The sequence below is a fragment of the Sebastes umbrosus genome, chromosome 11, assembly GCF_015220745.1.
Source record: "Sebastes umbrosus isolate fSebUmb1 chromosome 11, fSebUmb1.pri, whole genome shotgun sequence".
Classification (NCBI taxonomy): domain Eukaryota; kingdom Metazoa; phylum Chordata; class Actinopteri; order Perciformes; family Sebastidae; genus Sebastes; species Sebastes umbrosus.
The window spans coordinates 14574066-14593128 of NC_051279.1; the positions used below are offsets into that span (position 1 = coordinate 14574066).

Consider the following 19063-nt stretch of genomic DNA (forward strand, 5'->3'; position numbering starts at 1 on the left):
TTCATTCACCGGAAACCAGCTATTCATCAACTTCCGGTGTCACGGTGGTAGCTGGGCGACGGGAGAGAAAAAGCGGGCATACAGAAACAGAGAGCTGTCTTGTTTCCAGAAGCCTTCAGACATTTAAAACCCTTTACATTTGACTCATACGGTCAAACAAACGGCGCCGTGTGGACCAGCGACCGCCTGGGATTTAGATCTGCCTTAGAAAAGAGTCTCATTCATTCGTCTTTGGTGCTAGCTAGCTAACAAGCTAACGGCTAGCAGCAGGCCTTTATCTGGACTTTGCTACAAGCTAAGCTAACATTAGCATTAGCATTAGCTAACCCACGTTTTCTTTCTCAATGATTCTCTCTGTTACCTTGTGAATATACAACCACACTGATTGATGTGTGTGCTGGTTGATCTGTAAGGTAGTCCTGTTGTTAAAGTAGGCTTCTAATTGAAGCTAACTCTGAGCTACATCGTTGAAGCTTCTTGTTTTAAAGTGTTGTTCACTTTGCTGCTAGCTCTGAGCTAGCTGTGAGCTAGCTACCACCGCCACCTGAACAACAACGCAGTCTGTGAACGCTCAGCAGCCTTTAGATGTCGGACTTCGACGAATTCGAGAGACAGCTCTCTGAAAACAAACAAGGTAAATGAACCAGTAGTGCACATTCAAGTGAAAACAAATGGCTAGTTAACACGGTTGATTTGTAAATAGCCGCCATCATTTTTTTAGCTCAACATGGATGTGTCTATTTGCTGGAGCATGGTGAGCTAAATCATTGGCACACACGCTCTTTAACCTTTTCAGATGTGATGTAGTTTTACTTTAATCCTGTCTGGATGATGTCTAATAACGTTAGGCTTCTGTAGTATCTGTAAATCGATAGCTGGCCGATCTACATAATGGTAACTTGTTTCTTTAAGGTAGGGGGCAGTCTATATCATGGTCTGCCTGCACCAGCTGACTGAATGACTGGGTTAGCTTTAATTCTTTGCAGCTGTTGAGTCCAGTGAACATTTCCAGTGCTATTTACCTATAATTTCCTTTCTAAACACCCAGCTGGTAACGCCAACAACCATACCCAACTAGGTACCATTTTTTTACATTCTCATTTGCAATATCACTGTTCATTGTGTGCAATATTAATGTCTAACATGTGCAATATTACTTATTTTTCTGTTTGCTCTGCACACAATCATGTCTGGCTAATTACATATAACGTTAGGCTTCTGTAGTATCTGTAAATCGATAGCTGGCTTAGCTACATAATGGTAACTTGTTTCTTTAAGGTAGGGGGCAGTCTATATCATGGTCTGCCTGCACCAGCTGACTGAATGACTGGGTTAGCATTAATTCTTTGCAGCTTTTCAGTGAACATTTCCAGTGCTATTTACCTATTATTTCCTTTCAAACACCCAGCCAGTAACGCCACCAACCATACCCAACTAGTTACTACTTTTTACATTCTCATGTGCAATAGCACTGTTCATTGTGTGCAATATTAATGTCCAACATGTGCAATATTACTTATTTTTCTGATTGTTAGCTTACTTTACCTTTTTTATTTTACTTATCTTATCTTATTCACTCATTTTACTAAATGCATCTTACTTAATTGTTATTCTATTAGGCACTGGTGCTAGAAATAGTACTTTTTTATTTTATACACTTGAACTTGTTGTAATTTTGTTGTATTTTTGAGCAATCTTTGGCACAAGATTTTCCTTCGGGATTAATAAAGTTCTATCTTATCTTATTTTAGTTACCCTTATCCCACTTTAAGCTCTCTTTAACCCAGATTTACATTTAAACTCAATACACTGCTCCCTAGCTAGTTAGTCTATGAGCTGGCCACATAGTGACAATTGGAAAACCAAAAGTTCAAACTACATATATCTTTTTTTACATTTCTATTTCAAACAGAATGGATGCATTGCATTGATTGGTAACTATTTATCATATCACAACCATGAAAGCGGTGTTCTTGTTATAAAATTCCTACCAGGGAGTGAAATTAGCACCTGCCAGCTGCCAAATAACAGGGTAAATGTTGACTGTGGCAGGTGAAAATTTCAGGTCACCTGCCACCATGGCAGACAGGTTTTCCTTATATTAAGAAATATTATTTTTAAAAAGCAGCTCTAAAGCCTAAATTAAATATAGTCATGGATTAAGGTTCCATGATATATTCCAAAATTCTACGGTCTGGTACAACTGACTCAGTATTTACAATTTTAAAGCGTTCTACCTAGATTTCAGAGGTGGCATACAAAAATTGAGTGGCCGGTAGAAATGTTCAGTGACCTGCCACAGTGGCAGGTGAGGAAAAAGGTTAATTTCAGACCCTGATTCCTACCATATACCAACTTTAGTATCACCATATGAACTAAGTTGGACAAATTCATATTCAGCGGGGTTGCTCATTGCCTGTTTAATTTCCATCCGTGATCAAGTATTACCAACGTCTTTGACATGTATACTATGATAATTATTAGTATGTTCTGTAAGTTAATAAGCACTCTATTCCTGCAGCTGAAAGGGACAAAGAGAACCGCCACCACCGTCGGTCTTCCTCCCGCAGCCGTTCCAGAGAGAGGAAAAGGAGGAGCAGAGACAGGGATAGACGCAGCAGGGACCGCCGTGGGGACAGTAAGGAGCGCAGACACAGACGCAGGTGAGTATCTTTTATACAACCACACCTGGGCCAAAAAGCTGTGAAAACTAAGGTCACCTCATCATATATTCCTCCCTACTGGCCTTGCAGTTCATATAATTACCACTAGGTAAAAATCAAGTCTTTCAGTCAAGCATATGCCACTGCTAAGAATGGTTTTGACCATATTCTTTAAATAAGCTATTTTTTGGTTCCACGGCTGTTTCACAGTGAGTTGTACAGATGTACATGAGCATGCACACTCTTTTTGGAGTTCGGCATCTCTCTGAGTGTGCGCACCTACATGCATTATTGCCGCACCAGCATGTGTTCTCCACACCCTCGACTTGGTCTTGGCATCTAACCAGTCGCCTACTGTATTGTAGGAGGCCGCAAATGCAAACAAACGCCTGTCCTTCCAAGCCCGCCCCCGTCGCCCATTAATAATTTTGGGGGTTGATCTCGTCTCGGTAACATTGGCAGATACCATTCTGGGCAACAGAGCAAATTCACAAAGCTTGACGGGTGTCTGCAGCAAGTTGTGATTGTAAAGTGTAGCTGTAGATCACAGCAATTTATTTAGACTGACTTTAGATGAGCTTTTCGGCCTCCACTGAAAATTGACTGCGCTTACGCTTGTGAAATATTCTTATTATTTCACCAACATATTGACTTTCATGCAGTCTATTTTGGATGCTGTTATTTTTATGTTCTCTGTCCCTAAGCCCTTTGTCACAGGTGCTAATGACATTGTAGTAATTCTGCCTCAAGCTTATGGGACCATCTCTTGAATCCACAAAGCAACAGCTGCTGCAACCTCTTCAATATTCACAATGATTTAACACAGAATATCAAGTTATAAATGGTTTTATGAAGAATTTCAAATCCATCCCAGAATCATAAATCACACAGACTGGTATTAATAGAACTCCTGTGAGAAGAGTTGCTTTGTAATTTTGGATTATTTGCATATTCACTCTGGTGTCAGATTATATCAGATGTCTTTGACACATGCAGCCACACAGTACGTGTGTGATTGTCTTATGATGAGCCTTTGTTTGATAGACTCTGTTTAGGCCTGTGGCTGTGTGGGAACATTTTCATACGGGTGTAAGTTCTTCCCAGAACACTGCCAAAACCGGTGATGAGCACCTACCAATGTGACAGTCCTGTCTGTTGTCAGGGAAACATGCCTGCTTTTGGACACATAACACCACATCTTTTTTGCAGATAATTACAAGTGTTGAGTGATATCTTTTGAAAATATGCTTTTCAGTAAATCTGGTATTAGTCTAATAGATAAGTTAATGAGTTTGTATAAGGAAGATTTTTAATAGTTTGAAGCCATACATCTCCTGAGTGACTGCTTGAATGCATTCTTTCAAGGGGTGGGCGAAATGGCAAAATCTTCTGTCATGGTATCTGTAATTTTATATCACAGTAACGGTATATATCACAATACTGTAATTGTTCTGTAAATTCAATTAAATGGTTTAAAATAACAATACCATACTTCATCACATTTGTTATTTTCTTTTATTTGAAAATTCCATACAAACAAAACAACTGCTTCACATGAGACACTTGAGTTAAAATCAAGACTCTAAACAGTAAAACTAAAAAAATTCAAAATGTAAGCTTTAAGGTTTCTGAAAACAATAATTCCAAGTGTTACAGGTTTTAAGGTTAATATGTGCAAATAAATAGCAGCCTGACTTCAGTCAGTGCAATATAAAAATCACACAATTTTGTATTTTAGAGTATACCAAAAGAAAAAAAGACTTGACTTCTCCTGCAGGATTTGCTCATCTTTAATTTCAAATAGCAGACAAAACAAAATAAACTACAGTGTGCAAATGTCTGGTAATCATGTAACCAGAGTTCTTCCTCATCTTGGGCAAGGCCTATTGAAGGAGGCTGGGTCACGCATCATCAATGTGTCATACCTTTGGGGTACAACTAAAATCTGGTCTGCCCTCGCCAAAATTGAGCCAATCACAACGCACAGCCGCGGCTTCAGTTACACTGTGCATGTGTTATACCCCATACCCCAAGACCCATGTTCTCCTGTGTCCCAGCCTCCTTCCTAAGGCCTTGATTTTGGGTTGGTTGGGATGTCTCTTCCTGCTCTGTGTTTACAACTTCACTCTCCTCCATGTCTGCCCAAATCACGTTACTTTGCAAGCAGGGTTGAAAATTAACTTTTTCGTCAACCTGCTACTGTGGCTGGTGGATTCCAAATCTTACCAGCCCCTCACTAAATCACCATTATTTTTTGGGTTGGTGAGTGAAGTAAATCTAGCAGCCACTTGCATATATATTACCAGCATTTGGCTGGTGATTGGTGCTAATTTCCAACCCTGCTTGCAAGGCAGCTGGGTTTGCGATATTGCAAGGTCGCCCAACCCTAATGCTTTCTAATGTGGACTTTTGAAAAGCTTGTCAATGCTCTACTTCTTGTTGGCCGTCAATGTGACCTTTGGCCTGACTGTTGCTCCTGGCCTCTGTGCTAATTTATAACAAGCTACTGGTGTTCACTCGGTGTGAGCAGCAGATGCAAAATTTGACCCCTCCCCTTTGCTGCTGCTGTGTATTTTTAAGGATATAGTTTCTGCTTTCATTGCATCATTAGTTGCTCACAAATGATACTGCATGTCAGCTGTGAGGCTCACTGAATGCTCAGGTTTGTCATCTGAACCTCAAAGGATTTTGCGCTTTTAGAAATACACAGATTGGCAAAGGCTCGTGGCAGCTTTTTGTACCTGGTGATGGTCATAGATATGCAGGTTCTAATTTTGTGTAGTGGAAATGTTGGTGAATGTCATGATTGATTTGAGAGAAATATGAAACCCTTCCAATGTCATTTCAGCTCACCAACCAGCTACCCCCAGGACAATGCTGGAAGGTAATACAGCAAACTAACACAAAGCCAGTTTGTGCATTATTGCAACAACTGCAATTTAATGACCTGCCTCTGATTCTTTGTAGTATTGACTCATTGTGTAAATATCTGCCTGGATGGGGTTTTCTGGGTCTCCACCATCATGATTCATGTGTACAAAGTTTTGATTGATGCAATCCCCCCCCCAAAAGTTACTAGATGTTTTTGTATATTTTTTGAAGACATGACATGACATCATCTGATGTAGTACTTTAATGAGAGATATCTGTTGCATGTTGATTGTTCTACTTTTATTTCACCTTCTTTTCCTCCAACAGCCGTTCTCCACACCGTGAGAAGAAGAAGAACAAGGTGAAGAAGTACTGGGATGTCCCTCCACCTGGATTCGAACACATCACTCCCATGCAGTACAAAGCCATGCAAGGTAACCATCCGAGTTTTCTTTTTGTATTTGACGGGTTTTTAAAAGGCTTTCTAGTTTCAGAGTTGAACAAATGTTTTGTTACCCACATTACAGTAGTTATTGCAACCTTACCTTACTGCTGCACATCAGTAATATGTACATCAAGCTTATGGTATGGTTGGAGTAAAAAATAAAATTAGGTTGTTGAATGTTTCCTGTCTTTGCTCTCTAGCTGCAGGCCAGATCCCAGCCACAGCCCTCCTACCGACCATGACTCCAGATGGCCTGGCTGTTACTCCCACCCCGGTACCTGTAGTGGGCAGTCAGATGACCCGGCAGGCCCGTCGGCTCTACGTGGGCAACATACCCTTTGGCATCACAGAGGTGAGGAAAAGGACGGCATTTGGCTTTTAAGTCGAAGATTATAAGCCTGTTAGATTTCTTAATGTGACCATTTCATCCTTGTATTTTTACTAGGGCTGTCAATCGATTAAAATATTTAATTGCGACTAATTGCACAATTTTTATCTGTTTAAAATGTACCTTAAAGGGAGATTTGTCAAGTATTTGATACGCTTATCAACATGGGAGTGGACAAATGCTTGCTTTATGCTAAATATATATATATTTATATATATATATATATATATATATATATATATATATATATATAAATTTATTTTATATATATATATATATATATATATATATATATATATATATATATATATATATATATATATATAAATTTATTTTTATATATATATATATATATATATATATATATATATATATATATATATATATAAATTTATAAATTTATTTTTGGAAATCAATTTACAAAACAATGATAAATATTATCCAGAAACCAACAGGTACTGCATTTAGCATAAAAATATGCTCAAATCATAACATTCACACTCAAGCCCAACAGGCAACAACAGCTGTCAGTGTGCTGACTTGACTATGACTTGCCCCAAACTGCATGTGATTATCATAAAGTGGGCATGTCTGTTAAGGGGAAACTCGTGGGTCTGGCATATTTTGAGGTCAGAGGTCAAGGGACCCCTTTTAAAATGGCCATGACCATTTTTCCTTGCCAAAATGTATTGCAAGTTTGGAGTGTTATTCAACCTCCTTCGTGGCGAGCTATGGTATGGTTGGTACCAATGGATTCCTTCGGTTTTTCTAGTTCAATATGATACCAGTATCTTCACTCTAGCTTTAAAACTGAGCCCGATACAACCTCCGAAAGATTAATTGCATTAAAGAAATTAGTGGCGTTAAAACAAATTTGCGTTAACTTTAACAGCCCTAATTTACCACGACTTGAAATAACCTGGTTCCCCCTCTTGCTCTCTCTTCTGTGTAGGAGTCCATGATGGACTTCTTCAATGCCCAGATGCGTTTGGGTGGTCTTACTCAGGCCCCTGGAAACCCTGTCCTTGCGGTACAGATCAACCAGGATAAGAATTTTGCCTTCCTTGAGGTGAGATAATATTCCCATAAACATGTCATTTTTTCTGCCTGGGTGTATCTAGCAATTTAACCACCTCTAATTTTGTTTCTGTGTAGTTCCGTTCAGTGGACGAAACTACACAGGCAATGGCCTTTGATGGCATCATCTTTCAAGGCCAGAGTCTCAAGATTCGTCGTCCCCACGATTACCAGCCTCTGCCCGGCATGAGCGAGAACCCCAGTGTCTATGTGCCTGGTACACAGCCAATTAATGGTTTTTAACCCTAAGTACTTGTGGCATAATTCATGAGTAAGCAGTAATACATACATCACAGGAGGTTTGCTCTCTGTGATTTTCTGTTTTATGTATCTTACTGTTGTCTTCGGGTCTCCTGCAGGTGTGGTCTCCACAGTGGTGCCGGACTCTGCTCACAAGCTCTTCATTGGCGGCTTGCCCAACTACCTGAACGATGACCAGGTCAGTATTTCTGCACGAAAAGACTTTGCCTCCAAACTGGGCTCCAGCTAATGTACCACACTTGTACTGCACAACACATTTATATTCCATTCCAAAAACAGTATTAACTACCCTAACCATAGTTATTAGTTTTGGTAGACTATATTAGTAGAAAAGTCCACCATATCATACTTTGGTCAGGAAATGAAGTGCCCAGGATTATCTTGCGAATCATGCCCTGCTTTATCAACACATGAAATAATAGTTGTTGTCTTTTTATTTTCACCATTATTGAAACATGAAAACAAAGTGACAGATAAAACATTGATGGAGAAATGATAAGAGAAGAAGATGATGATGTGCTTTTATGCTTGCAGTGGTATAGCAGTGCTATTAATAGCAATACTAAACTTTGAGCTGTTTTGTTCACGTGATGGGAATGTGTGGAATCAGTGGAAATGTTTTAACTCTTCCTCCACTCTTTTGTGTCTCAGGTGAAGGAGCTTTTGACGTCATTTGGCCCTCTGAAGGCCTTCAACCTGGTGAAGGACAGCGCTACAGGCCTATCTAAAGGATATGCCTTTTGTGAATATGTTGACGTCAACCTTAATGACCAGGTAACCAATGCTACGGAAAAAAAGCTGTTAAAATGTATTTTGATGGTCAGACAATTTTTAATGAACACTGTTCAAATACCACATAGTCATTTTAAATGTTCATAGTTTGGGTTTTCGAAAGTATAATTTAAACCCTTGATATCGTTACAGGCTATTGCTGGGCTGAATGGCATGCAGCTGGGAGACAAGAAGCTCCTGGTGCAGAGGGCCAGCGTGGGATCCAAGAACGCCACTCTGGTGAGTGTCCAAAGGCTGGACAGATGACAGCAGGGTGGTGGGAGGCTGGATTCTCTCTTAGAGTGGCTAAAATGGAAAAAGACACATTGCTGTTTAAATCTACTGTACAGATGTATCTGACACTCTCACACTGCTAACAAGTGCACAGAGGGTGCTCCGTCAGAAATCAATTACTTTCTGACCTCACCCCTTTCGAATCGAACACATTATTTTACTACATGTAAACCTAATGTGAGAGTGTGTTAGAATGTGGCTTGATTAACCAGAATGACCAACCATTCAATAGAGGGGGGCCCTCGAAGTTGACCCATATTGGACGACCACCTCACCTAAAGATACAGATATTTTCTTTCAAAAATAAGCAAGTACGGTTCTTTTATTATCGGAAAGCTAACAAAGAAAGTTATCCACAATTTCAATACTTTTGGTCCTAAATAAATAAATACCCAATTTAGGCATTTTTTTTTTTGTCCTTAAATCTTTATTGGTGCATGATTTTTCAACAGAATATCATAGGCAACATTAAGGATTCATGTGTTAGACTGACCTACCCACCATATTACTCAAAAGTCTGCCGTTGCTCAACCGATAGTGGGCACAAAATGAAAACTTCACAAGATGTAAAGAAGTGTCTATCCTATAACATATTAAGAAATTAAGAAAAATCTGAGTTATTTTCTTTTCAAATTAATGTTTAAGGAAAAAAAATACCTCATTTGAATATTTATTTATTTTGGACCAAACGTAATGAAAGTGGATAACCTAGTTTATAAGCTTTCTGATAATCGGAGAACTCTACTGATATGTTTATTTTTGAAGACATGTGTCTTTAGGTGGAGTGGGGGTCCAATAAATATGAATCAAGCCACTTTTCAACATACTAACGTATGTTTACATGTAGGAAAATGTTTTCAAATCGAAAGGGGTGAAGTCAGAAAGTGATTTCTGACGGAATGCCCCACATGTAAACTTTTCCTGTTCAGTAATTTATGTTTGCAAAGCAGTCCGAGAACATATTTTGCATACGCATCAGCTATTGAATACTATGAAACTCAGTCTGCTCCAGTGTGTTGCATAATGAATTTTAACCCGCAGTTCCTGACTTTTAAACATATAGCCATTAGCTTTACTGTAGGCAGCTACAGTGCACCCACTTTCTCTAACATTCATGATAAATGATGTGTATTATGATATCACAGAAAGCAAACTAAAAATGTGATGATGAGGCACTTTCACTGTTATTTGTCCTGTCCTGTGTGTAAGATTAATGCTAGTGAAAATACTCATGTGTGTATTTTCATATGAAGAGAGATATGGTGTACTATATCCATATTCTGAACCAGCAAGAAAGTATAACATCAGTAAATTTCAAATTAGTCAAATAAGCAAAGCAGCATGAAGCTGGATACAAAATCAGATATTAAAAGCCGTTTAAATAGTTGGTTAACTTAAATCTGTAAACTGTCTAAAGGTTAAGTGAGAAAGTGTTTTGTAGTTTATGTGAATAAATACTTTGGCAGGAGTCTTCATTATATGAAGATGATAAATCTGACATATCTTCTTTTCACCTCTGTTTCTCAGTTAGGTTTATATTGAATGACATTGTAGATCTCTTGCAACTAGTCATAATACTCAGAGCCTGTTGTTATGTAAAGCACGCCATTGACCCTGTTGTAACTGTGCTGTCTGTCCTTGCAGACAAGTATAAATCAGACCCCAGTGACGCTGCAGGTGCCGGGTATGAACAGCTCAGTGACTCAAATGGGTGGCCTGCCCACTGAGGTGCTCTGTCTGATGAACATGGTGGCCCCAGAGGAGCTGCTGGATGATGAAGAATATGAGGAGATTGTGGAGGACGTCAGGGACGAGTGCAGCAAGTACGGCCAGGTTAAGAGCATTGAGATACCTCGACCTGTGGACGGCCTGGAGGTTCCTGGCACCGGCAAGGTAGGAAATGTTGTGTTTAGGGGTGTCACGATTCAATTTGGCTTTCAATTTTAAGGTCACGATTCAATTTTCCATTCGCCGTTGTGAGACTGTGGAGTTTTGATTCGTAAAGATCAACAGATCATTTGGTTTTATGCCCTCACAACTGTCATTTACATTTTAAAATTGTTCTTTAAAAAGAGAGGCTACATGGTATCAAGCGGGATATTTTCTTTGGAATGTACCACACTAAGGCCATATGGTCAAATTTAAATAATTAATTTAATATGTAATAAGAATAACATATTTCACCAGTCAATTGGGAACAAACTGTCAAACAACAAAAAGAAGATCCACTAGATGGCAGGAGGGTACTTTACAGCTTGAGTTTCTCAGAGTTCGAGGTACACCTGAATGCACCACAAAGTCCCTGTCGGCACCCACATGCTTTACCATACAAAGTGATGCAGACACCCAATCGATTTAAGCGGAGATAGCACAACCGCAACTGACATCACCGAACAGAGTGATGAACGCTGTTTTATTTGGTTGCTGCAGTCTCTAAATCTTCTGCAGCCTACAAACTGTAGTTTTTCTCTGTCAACGACACATTCGTTGTTTACATAACTCACGGGGAAGACAAAGTGTTGCCACACTGGTGACCTCAGGGTAGCAGGAGGATTTTCCAGTTCTTGTTTTTCTCTTTCATCTCAGACTCTGGCAATGGCCATGGTGTCTCAAAGTGTAGCTGCGGACTACCGGTAAGATACGCTGTGTTGTCTTTAGCTGCGGACTACCGGTAGGATATGCTGTGTGGTTTTTGAAGTGTTGTTTTTTTTCCTTCGGACGCATGCAACTAGGTGAGGGTGGAGAGAAAAAAAAATACTGGGAGAATCGCCAATCCTGCTTTTGACTTCAGTGGTCGAAATCGAAAGCTCATTTTGATTGATTTTTGATTTAGAATTGAAATCGTGACACCCCTAGTTGTATTTGATTTGTCGTGAGTTAGATTCATGAAAAATGATGTCATGTTATACCCTCAATCGAGATTGTAATTGTAATTTCTTTCACTCTTTTTTTTGTAGATCTTTGTGGAGTTCATGTCCGTTTTTGACTCCCAGAAGGCCATGCAAGGGCTGACAGGAAGGAAGTTTGCCAACAGGGTGGTGGTGACCAAATACTGCGATCCAGACGCTTATCACCGCCGGGACTTCTGGTAGAGGAGGCATGAAGATGTGAGGGGTGAGGGGAGGGAGGGAGGGAACACGTATTGCCCATTTCCAAATCAGCCCCCTGATTGATTTGGCAGAGCAACATTTCAGGTAGATCTGAGAGTATTAATCATTTGACAAATGGCTTTGGGCACATCCAATTAATCATTTGAGATCTACCTGAAATGTCCAGTAGTTAAAATAGATATTTGGAATTGGAAAAGGAGAAGAATGGGGAGGGTTTATATTCAGGCCATAACAGAGGGGGCGAGGTTTGGGTGGGGAGGGTGTAGCTGGGTGGGTGGGGGAGGCAAAGTTTTTTGAGAAATGTGTGTAATAATAGGTTCAGGGTGGGGTCAACAATTTTTATACTTTGTGAGAAAGGGATGTCGTTTTGGGTGGGAGGGGGGTGCCACACTTTAAGGTTTGTATTTAAATGGAGACAGCCTGTTTTAAGTACATTAGGAAGGAGTTGCAGGGAACTAACTGGACTGTTCTGATGGAGAAAACAGGAGTGTTTATTTGTGAGAGGGAGATGTGGGGGAGATGGAGAGGAAGATGAGGGCATTTTTGTCTGACCATCTAATCTATATATACAGTAGCTGTAACATCCACTTTCGTTTGGCCACCATCTTTAGAAAGGCGAGAGGAGACTCCTCATTTTTAATTTTTTTTTCTTTCTGTTTTTTCATTTCTTCATGTTCCTTCATTTTTTATCAGACTACTGCCCCCCTCAGGACGATTGTAAGAGAATATGTTGTCTAATTGGACTCTATCTGAATGTCAACTGTAATTGTTCCAATACTGTGTGTAGCTTCACTGATTTGAGCTGTAGTATCACCTTATATTCAGGCCGCAGAATAACACGAGCTGCAGGAAAGAACATTTTCAATTATGCCAGTTTGAGTTTCTTTTTTTTTTCTGTAACTTTTTCACGTCCATCTTTTGTGCACAGCTTTTAACAGGTGAGGTTCTTTCGTCTCAGCAGTTAGGTCCTAATTTAATTCAAGAGTAAATAAACAAAGGAAGATGGGGAGAGGCAAAAAGATTGGTGTTTTAATAGGGGATTTATCTCTTCATTACCAAAAAGCCTTAATGTAATTACATGTCAATTCGTTAAGGAAATAAATTTGGCTTGCACCTCTATAAATTATGTCTGTTTGTTAATAGATGTCACCATCTTGTCCTTTAGCCTTGCATCACTAGTTCTAGTTTTTTTTCCCATTTCCCCAGCCGATTTGTAGGACCCGGGGTTTTTTTGTGCAACGTCTCACCTCTTTGACAAGACCAAATAAACACTTCACTAATACCCACGACTCATGTTGTACCGCAGAGTGAAACCAAAACCACACAATTTCTCTGTTCTGTCAACTTCCAGCTTGATTTATTTAAGAGACAAACTAGATAAATTGGTCGGCGTTGGCTTGTCCTCACTAAATAATTAAAACTAATACTGTAATGGCTCGTTTTAGACATTTGGGCTCTCTGGAGATGTACTAATAAATGAAAGTCTGCAAACGAAGACATGCTATCATACACCTAGCTAAATTTCAACGAACAAAATCATTTCACATTTTCGTGAGGTAGTTTGGAAATTAAAAACAATCTGTATGTACTCAGACAAAGTCTGCTTTTCTCTCATCTCCCTCATCTTCTGCCCTTGATTCTCTGAGGACCACATGTTCACACTGTACGGGCCTGAGGCTATGCTTTCATTTGGGTTGCTTAAAACAGCGCTGAAGAGAGATTGTGTCAGTGATAACACTTATGAGATGTTACTCCTTACTTTCTGAAATCTGCTTTCTCAGTGTCACTGTGTCATTTAATTTTTCTTTTTTCTCACTGGAAAAAAAATGTGATTTCTTAGATGATTTAAAAACCTAAAACCACATTTAGTTTCTAAAAAGCAAAACAGTCTTTCATTTGTCCAACTTGTTTTCAAATGTTGAATTAAAAACTGAATTTACATGATGTCTTTCTTCTTTATGCGTCCTCTCTTATGCGCGCCCAGATCCACCCACCCGGCTGCAGCACACTTTAATTCAACCAGCGAGTGATGACATTCACAGTCAATTATGTAGATGCAGCTGACTGGAGCCATGTCCACGTAGTTTCATTCAGTTGATAGCTTAATTCATCAAGTCCTGTAGTTAATGATAATGTCCAAACAATGGAGGTACACCACAGTAACAAAAAGGTACTCCATTCGGTTTTTTTTTTCAAATTTCTTTAGTAATACGTCATCTTTATATTACTACTTATACTATTTTTTTAACATACAATACTATGACTATTATTTTTTTCAACATACTAAACTATGACTTTTTATATTTTAAACATATACTATGACTTTTTATATTTTTTTTTTTTTACATACAATATTTTGACTTTTCTTCGACTTTTCTTTTGACATACTATGATATCACTTTATTTTTTCAAAAACGTTATAGTATAATATGTTATTTTAACATTTTTAAGTATGTTTTATTTTTAAGTCTAATGTGTTGTTGGCACAACTGACAGCCATAACCATCATGAAATAACTGCTGTTCCTCTCTTTTGTGCCAGAGAGCAGCAAAATTCGATTTTAAATTCCAGTTGAAGTTATTTTTTCTATTTTATATATGTCGAAAAATTTCATGAAAAGTCATAGTGTAGTATTTCGAAAAATTTCATTATATAAAGTCATAGTATAGCATGTCGAAAAATTTCATGAAAAAAAGTCATAGTATAGCATGCTGGAAAATATCATGAAAAAAATTCATATATCAAAAACTAAAAAAAAAAAAAGTCATGGTGTAGTAGGTCCAAAAATTAATAAAAAGTCATACTATAGTCTGTCGAAAAAAAATCATAGTATATGTTGAAAAAAAAAAAGTCATAGTATAGCATGTTGAAAATATAATAATTAGACATATTATAGTATGTCGAAAAAATTCATAGTATATATGTCCAAAAAAATATTTAAAAAGTCAGATTATTGTATGTCCAAAAAAAGTCATTCTATAGTATGTCGAAAAAATTAAAAAGTCATAGTTTAGTATTTCGAAAAATTTCATGAAAAAGTCATTGTATAGCATGTCAAAAAATATCATGAAAAAAAATCATATTATAGTATGTCAAAAACTTGAAAAAAAAAAAGTCATGGTGTAGTATGTCCAAAAGTTAATAATAAGTCAAAGTATTCTATTCCGAAAAAAATGTATAGTATAGTACGTTGAAAAAATTATAAAAAGTCAAAGTATTGTATGTCGGGAAAAAAGTTATTAAAAAGTCATACTATAGTCTGTCGAAAAAAAAGGCAAACTAGTATGAACAAAAAAAAAGTCAGTATAGTATTTCAGTAAAATGTCATAGTATAGTATGTTGAAAAAAAAGTTATAGCATAGCATGTCGAAAAAACTTTACACATCACTAGCCTCCTCATGACGGTTGCACCACAACACTTATTTTGTAAAAATGTGATTTTGTATAACTTTGGTGAATTTATATTGGAAAAAATATTCAATAACTTCACTGTTATAAAGTGTAGGGGAATGGAAATTTTACAGTGAAAATATTATGCTTCTACATAATACTTACTACCATAAAGAGGTTACAGCTCTTCCAACAATAGGACCAATACAGCTGATTATTGTTCAGGGACGTTGGCTGTCAGCAAGAGAAAAAGGAATGTTGATGGTTAGCAACCAACTCATTAACCTAAAATCTATTTAGACAATAATACTGCAAAGCCTGTAATTTCCACCTACCCCTCTCAATATAATGAGCTGACATCCTCGCAGAAAGTAAAAGGAAACCATTATTTAACCTTCAATATCAAACTGAACTGACAATGAGACATTTAAATATGTATTATTAATGTTACTTAAGCTTTCACAAACTCCTCTCCAACCAATACAGTCCAGAGGAATTCATGTTAACAACACTGGCATGACCAAGATGCAAATAAGCACAATCAATCAATCAATCAAGCTTTATTTATATAGCACCTTTCAAACAAGTCAAATGCAATTCAAAGTGCTGTACAGACGATTGACAAAAATGTAGAATGTTAAAAATGGATTTAGAGACTAATGCACACCAAAACAACCAATATAAAAGTTCATTGTATAAGAAAGCAATACAAAATTGGTATTTAAAATAATAAAAGATAAATAAAATAACAATAAAAAAAAAAAAATACACAAAATAAGCAGATTGTATTAAAATAATGAGATTTTTATGAAATAGAATAAAAGAGATAATGAGCAATAATAAAATGTTGATTAAACAAAATATAGTAAAGTAAATACTATAATGATGATAATAAATAAAATAAGTAGAAACAATAAAACCATAAAATTATAAAACACTGCAAAAAAGCCAGACTAAATAGATGGATTTTTAGTTTCCATTTAAAAATATCAATATTTTCAGCTCCTCTCAGCTCACAAGCTCTTTTTTTTTACTGTTAGCTGATGCATCTTGTTTTTTGCACTATCCCCTTTGCTGCTGTACACATCATACTTTGCCAGCATTTGTGTGCATCATTGAGAAATAAAAATGACAAGAGGTTTTATCCAGACATGGAGCTGCAGACAGCATGGAGCCTACTTCATAATATTAATAACTTAGCCTCAATGTTGAGCTAACATTAGATCTGGCAGAGTTAAAACGAGGACTCAAACAGATATTATGATGCCTTAGAATATACATTCATTGATGAACTTTATAATCAACAGACTGTCAACAGCTCACCTGAGTCAGGTGTGACGTCATGCGCATTATTTTTCTTCTTCTTCTTCTGTGGTGTTTATTGGCGGTTGGCAAACCAGCTTATAGGTGCATTACTGCCACCTACTGGACTGGAGTGTGGAGCAGGAGACTGGCAGAAAAAATAAATAAATAAATAAAATAAAATAAAAATTATGATGATGATGATGATTATTATTATTATTATTATTATTATTATTATTATTATTAATTATTATTATTATTATTTAATAATAATAATAATTATTATTATTATTATTATTATTATTAAATAATAATAATAATAATAATAATAATAACTAACTAAAATATAATAATAATAATAATAATAATAATAATAACTAACTAAAATATAATAATAATAATAAAAATAATAATTAAATTCTCTCCATTATTCCTGTTGCCCTTAAGTAATTACGTCATGCGCATGCGTACTGCTGACTGGTTTGAGCTGGTGGACTTTGAACTCTTATCTCATTTTTTTTTTAATATGTTTTAACCTAATCAATTTTTAAATTAAAAAAACTCATGTTGATTCCATTAATTTGTTATGATTAAAGGTTAATATATGTTTAATTTGGTAAAATCAAGTAAATGTGTGCTTGTAATACCTATGACATTCATCATTCAATAATCATTTTTTAAATCTCAATTATCTCTCTCAATTAGACAGCTATTTAATCATCTTCCCAAACATCAAGAGGTCAAATTTTAATCAGGTATAAAGGGCCTAACTTATGGAACTCATTTTCTCACAAAACATATTTAAAAGAGACATTAATCTCTGTTTCATATATTCTATTACCCATGTCTTGCATAAATATTTTAACAGTGAATTTGTTTTTACATCATTTAGGTTGAGCTAATCAATATGTTCCTTAGGGCTTTTTCTGCTCTCCCTGCACATTAATTCCCCTTGTTATTTGTATGTCATTTGTTTGATTTTAACCTGTGCCAATAAATGAAATTCAAACTCATCTTTACCCCCCTTAGCAGGCAAATTTATATAATTATGAATTGTTTAGGAATAGTATATTGCTCTTCCTTGAGTTGGACCTGCTTGCTGTGTCAAAAATCCACCCAGAAATCAGGTGAAGTTGTTTTTTATCTGGTCTTTCCCTTTATATTTAAGTCAGTCCACATGAGTACACAGTCTTGGTCAGCAGCAATAAATGCCATAAGCTGTGTCCACCTGGGACTGTAGCTGTAAAACAGCAACAAATCTCTGACATGAAATAATGTCCTGTGTCAGCTCTATACTGCCCATCTCCATCTGCATCGCTGCACCCCACTGCACAAAACCCAGCAGCAGGGCCACTGATGCAACACTCTCTCTACGCTGCTGTTCCCGGAGGGCACAGATAAAACAGCAGCTCTCCCGGCCTGCTGAAGCCATATCCACCAGAGGAAGCGTGTAAACGTGACCCTGCCTCTCGTATAGATCGGGACATTCAGGTTTGCCTAACACAAGACCTATTAAATGTTATTAGGAGCCCTCCCAAGGCCTGATGCTGCAGTGAAGATTGCAAATACATTATCTCCCTCTAGTGGTGAATGTTAAACTCTATGGTCATTGTCATTCTGGGCAGTGCCTCCCCATTGATCCTCATTCAGAAAGATAGAACACTGCAGCAGTGGGAGAGTGCAACCCTGGAGTAGGATGGATGCAGTACTCTGTGTACATACGGCAGTTTGCATTATATTAAAACAATTTGGGCATCCCACAGAAAAAGACTTTGACACGTAAATAACTCTCAAAACACTGGTACACAGAGATGTCAGGTTGAATACGACTATTCACAGAGGACATTTTGACATGAAGCAGCAGGAAAAGCACAGGTGTAGATGATAAAATGATTGATGGCTGAAAACCATTTAGCTGCATCAGTTACAGGGTTGTGGTATTGTGAATGCTGGCTCACACTGTCACACTTACTGGGACACTTGAACAGAACAGAGCCTCTGTTAATGTTATAAGTAACATCACATTTTCTGTGTTTGTTATTGTCAACAAAGACCAAAAACAACAGCGTGTTAGTCCATCTCTTTATATTTTCTGACTTCCGCAGACTGTCTGTGGTTGTCTGCCCTAAGCCCGTTTGTTTCTACTGAATACTGTAATTATTAAAAAAGAAATAGAAAAAAAACTTAAATAGCTGGCCACTGTAGTTTTTTTTAGCAAACATTACTTAAAATGGAATAAATAGCATGTTTATTGGGGACTATTTTCAGCGCTGGATGTATTTACACCACACGAATATTACATGTTGGATTGACTGAAAATAAACTACAGTGCCCATGTTGTCCAGTGTGGCTTATTGATGTATTTCTTTTGGACAACAATACAGAACGGATCAATTCGTGGTTTTGGTCTTTTCATGGGTTCATTGATTTGTTGACAATAAGAAAACTGCAATATAGCACCAGACTTATGCTTTAATCGGGGCAAATATTC

At 37.3% G+C, this 19063-nt stretch overlaps 1 protein-coding gene and 1 long non-coding RNA gene across 10 annotated transcripts; one reads left to right on the forward strand and one right to left on the reverse strand.

Moving 5' to 3' along the window:
- u2af2a (U2 small nuclear RNA auxiliary factor 2a) lies at positions 1–13824 on the forward strand. 8 transcript variants are annotated; one of them, XM_037785513.1, is made up of 13 exons: positions 1–634; positions 1049–1078; positions 2522–2663; positions 5512–5547; positions 5862–5968; positions 6180–6331; positions 7320–7436; positions 7523–7679; positions 7804–7883; positions 8357–8479; positions 8630–8716; positions 10415–10687; positions 10719–10781. In XM_037785513.1, exons 1-13 carry the CDS (start codon positions 586–588, stop codon positions 10764–10766), a joined length of 1401 nt encoding a protein of 466 aa, XP_037641441.1. In that variant the 5' UTR covers positions 1–585; the 3' UTR covers positions 10767–10781. The 8 variants fall into 8 exon arrangements, with proteins under 8 accessions (XP_037641441.1, XP_037641436.1, XP_037641437.1 ...); XM_037785508.1 differs by lacking the exon at positions 10719–10781 and adding an exon at positions 11728–13824 and having other exon boundaries at positions 2–634; positions 10415–10663; XM_037785509.1 differs by lacking the exon at positions 10719–10781 and adding an exon at positions 11728–13824 and having other exon boundaries at positions 2–634; positions 7523–7661; positions 10415–10663.
- On the reverse strand, positions 8517–16021 carry LOC119497423. Of its 2 annotated transcripts, XR_005208916.1 has the most exons (4): positions 15606–16021; positions 15436–15504; positions 8993–9045; positions 8517–8782 (listed from the first exon to the last, which is right to left on the reverse strand). It is a non-coding gene; the product is annotated as an uncharacterized LOC119497423 (long non-coding RNA). The 2 variants fall into 2 exon arrangements; XR_005208915.1 differs by having other exon boundaries at positions 15436–16021.
- Positions 16022–19063: the final 3042 nt, after the last annotated feature.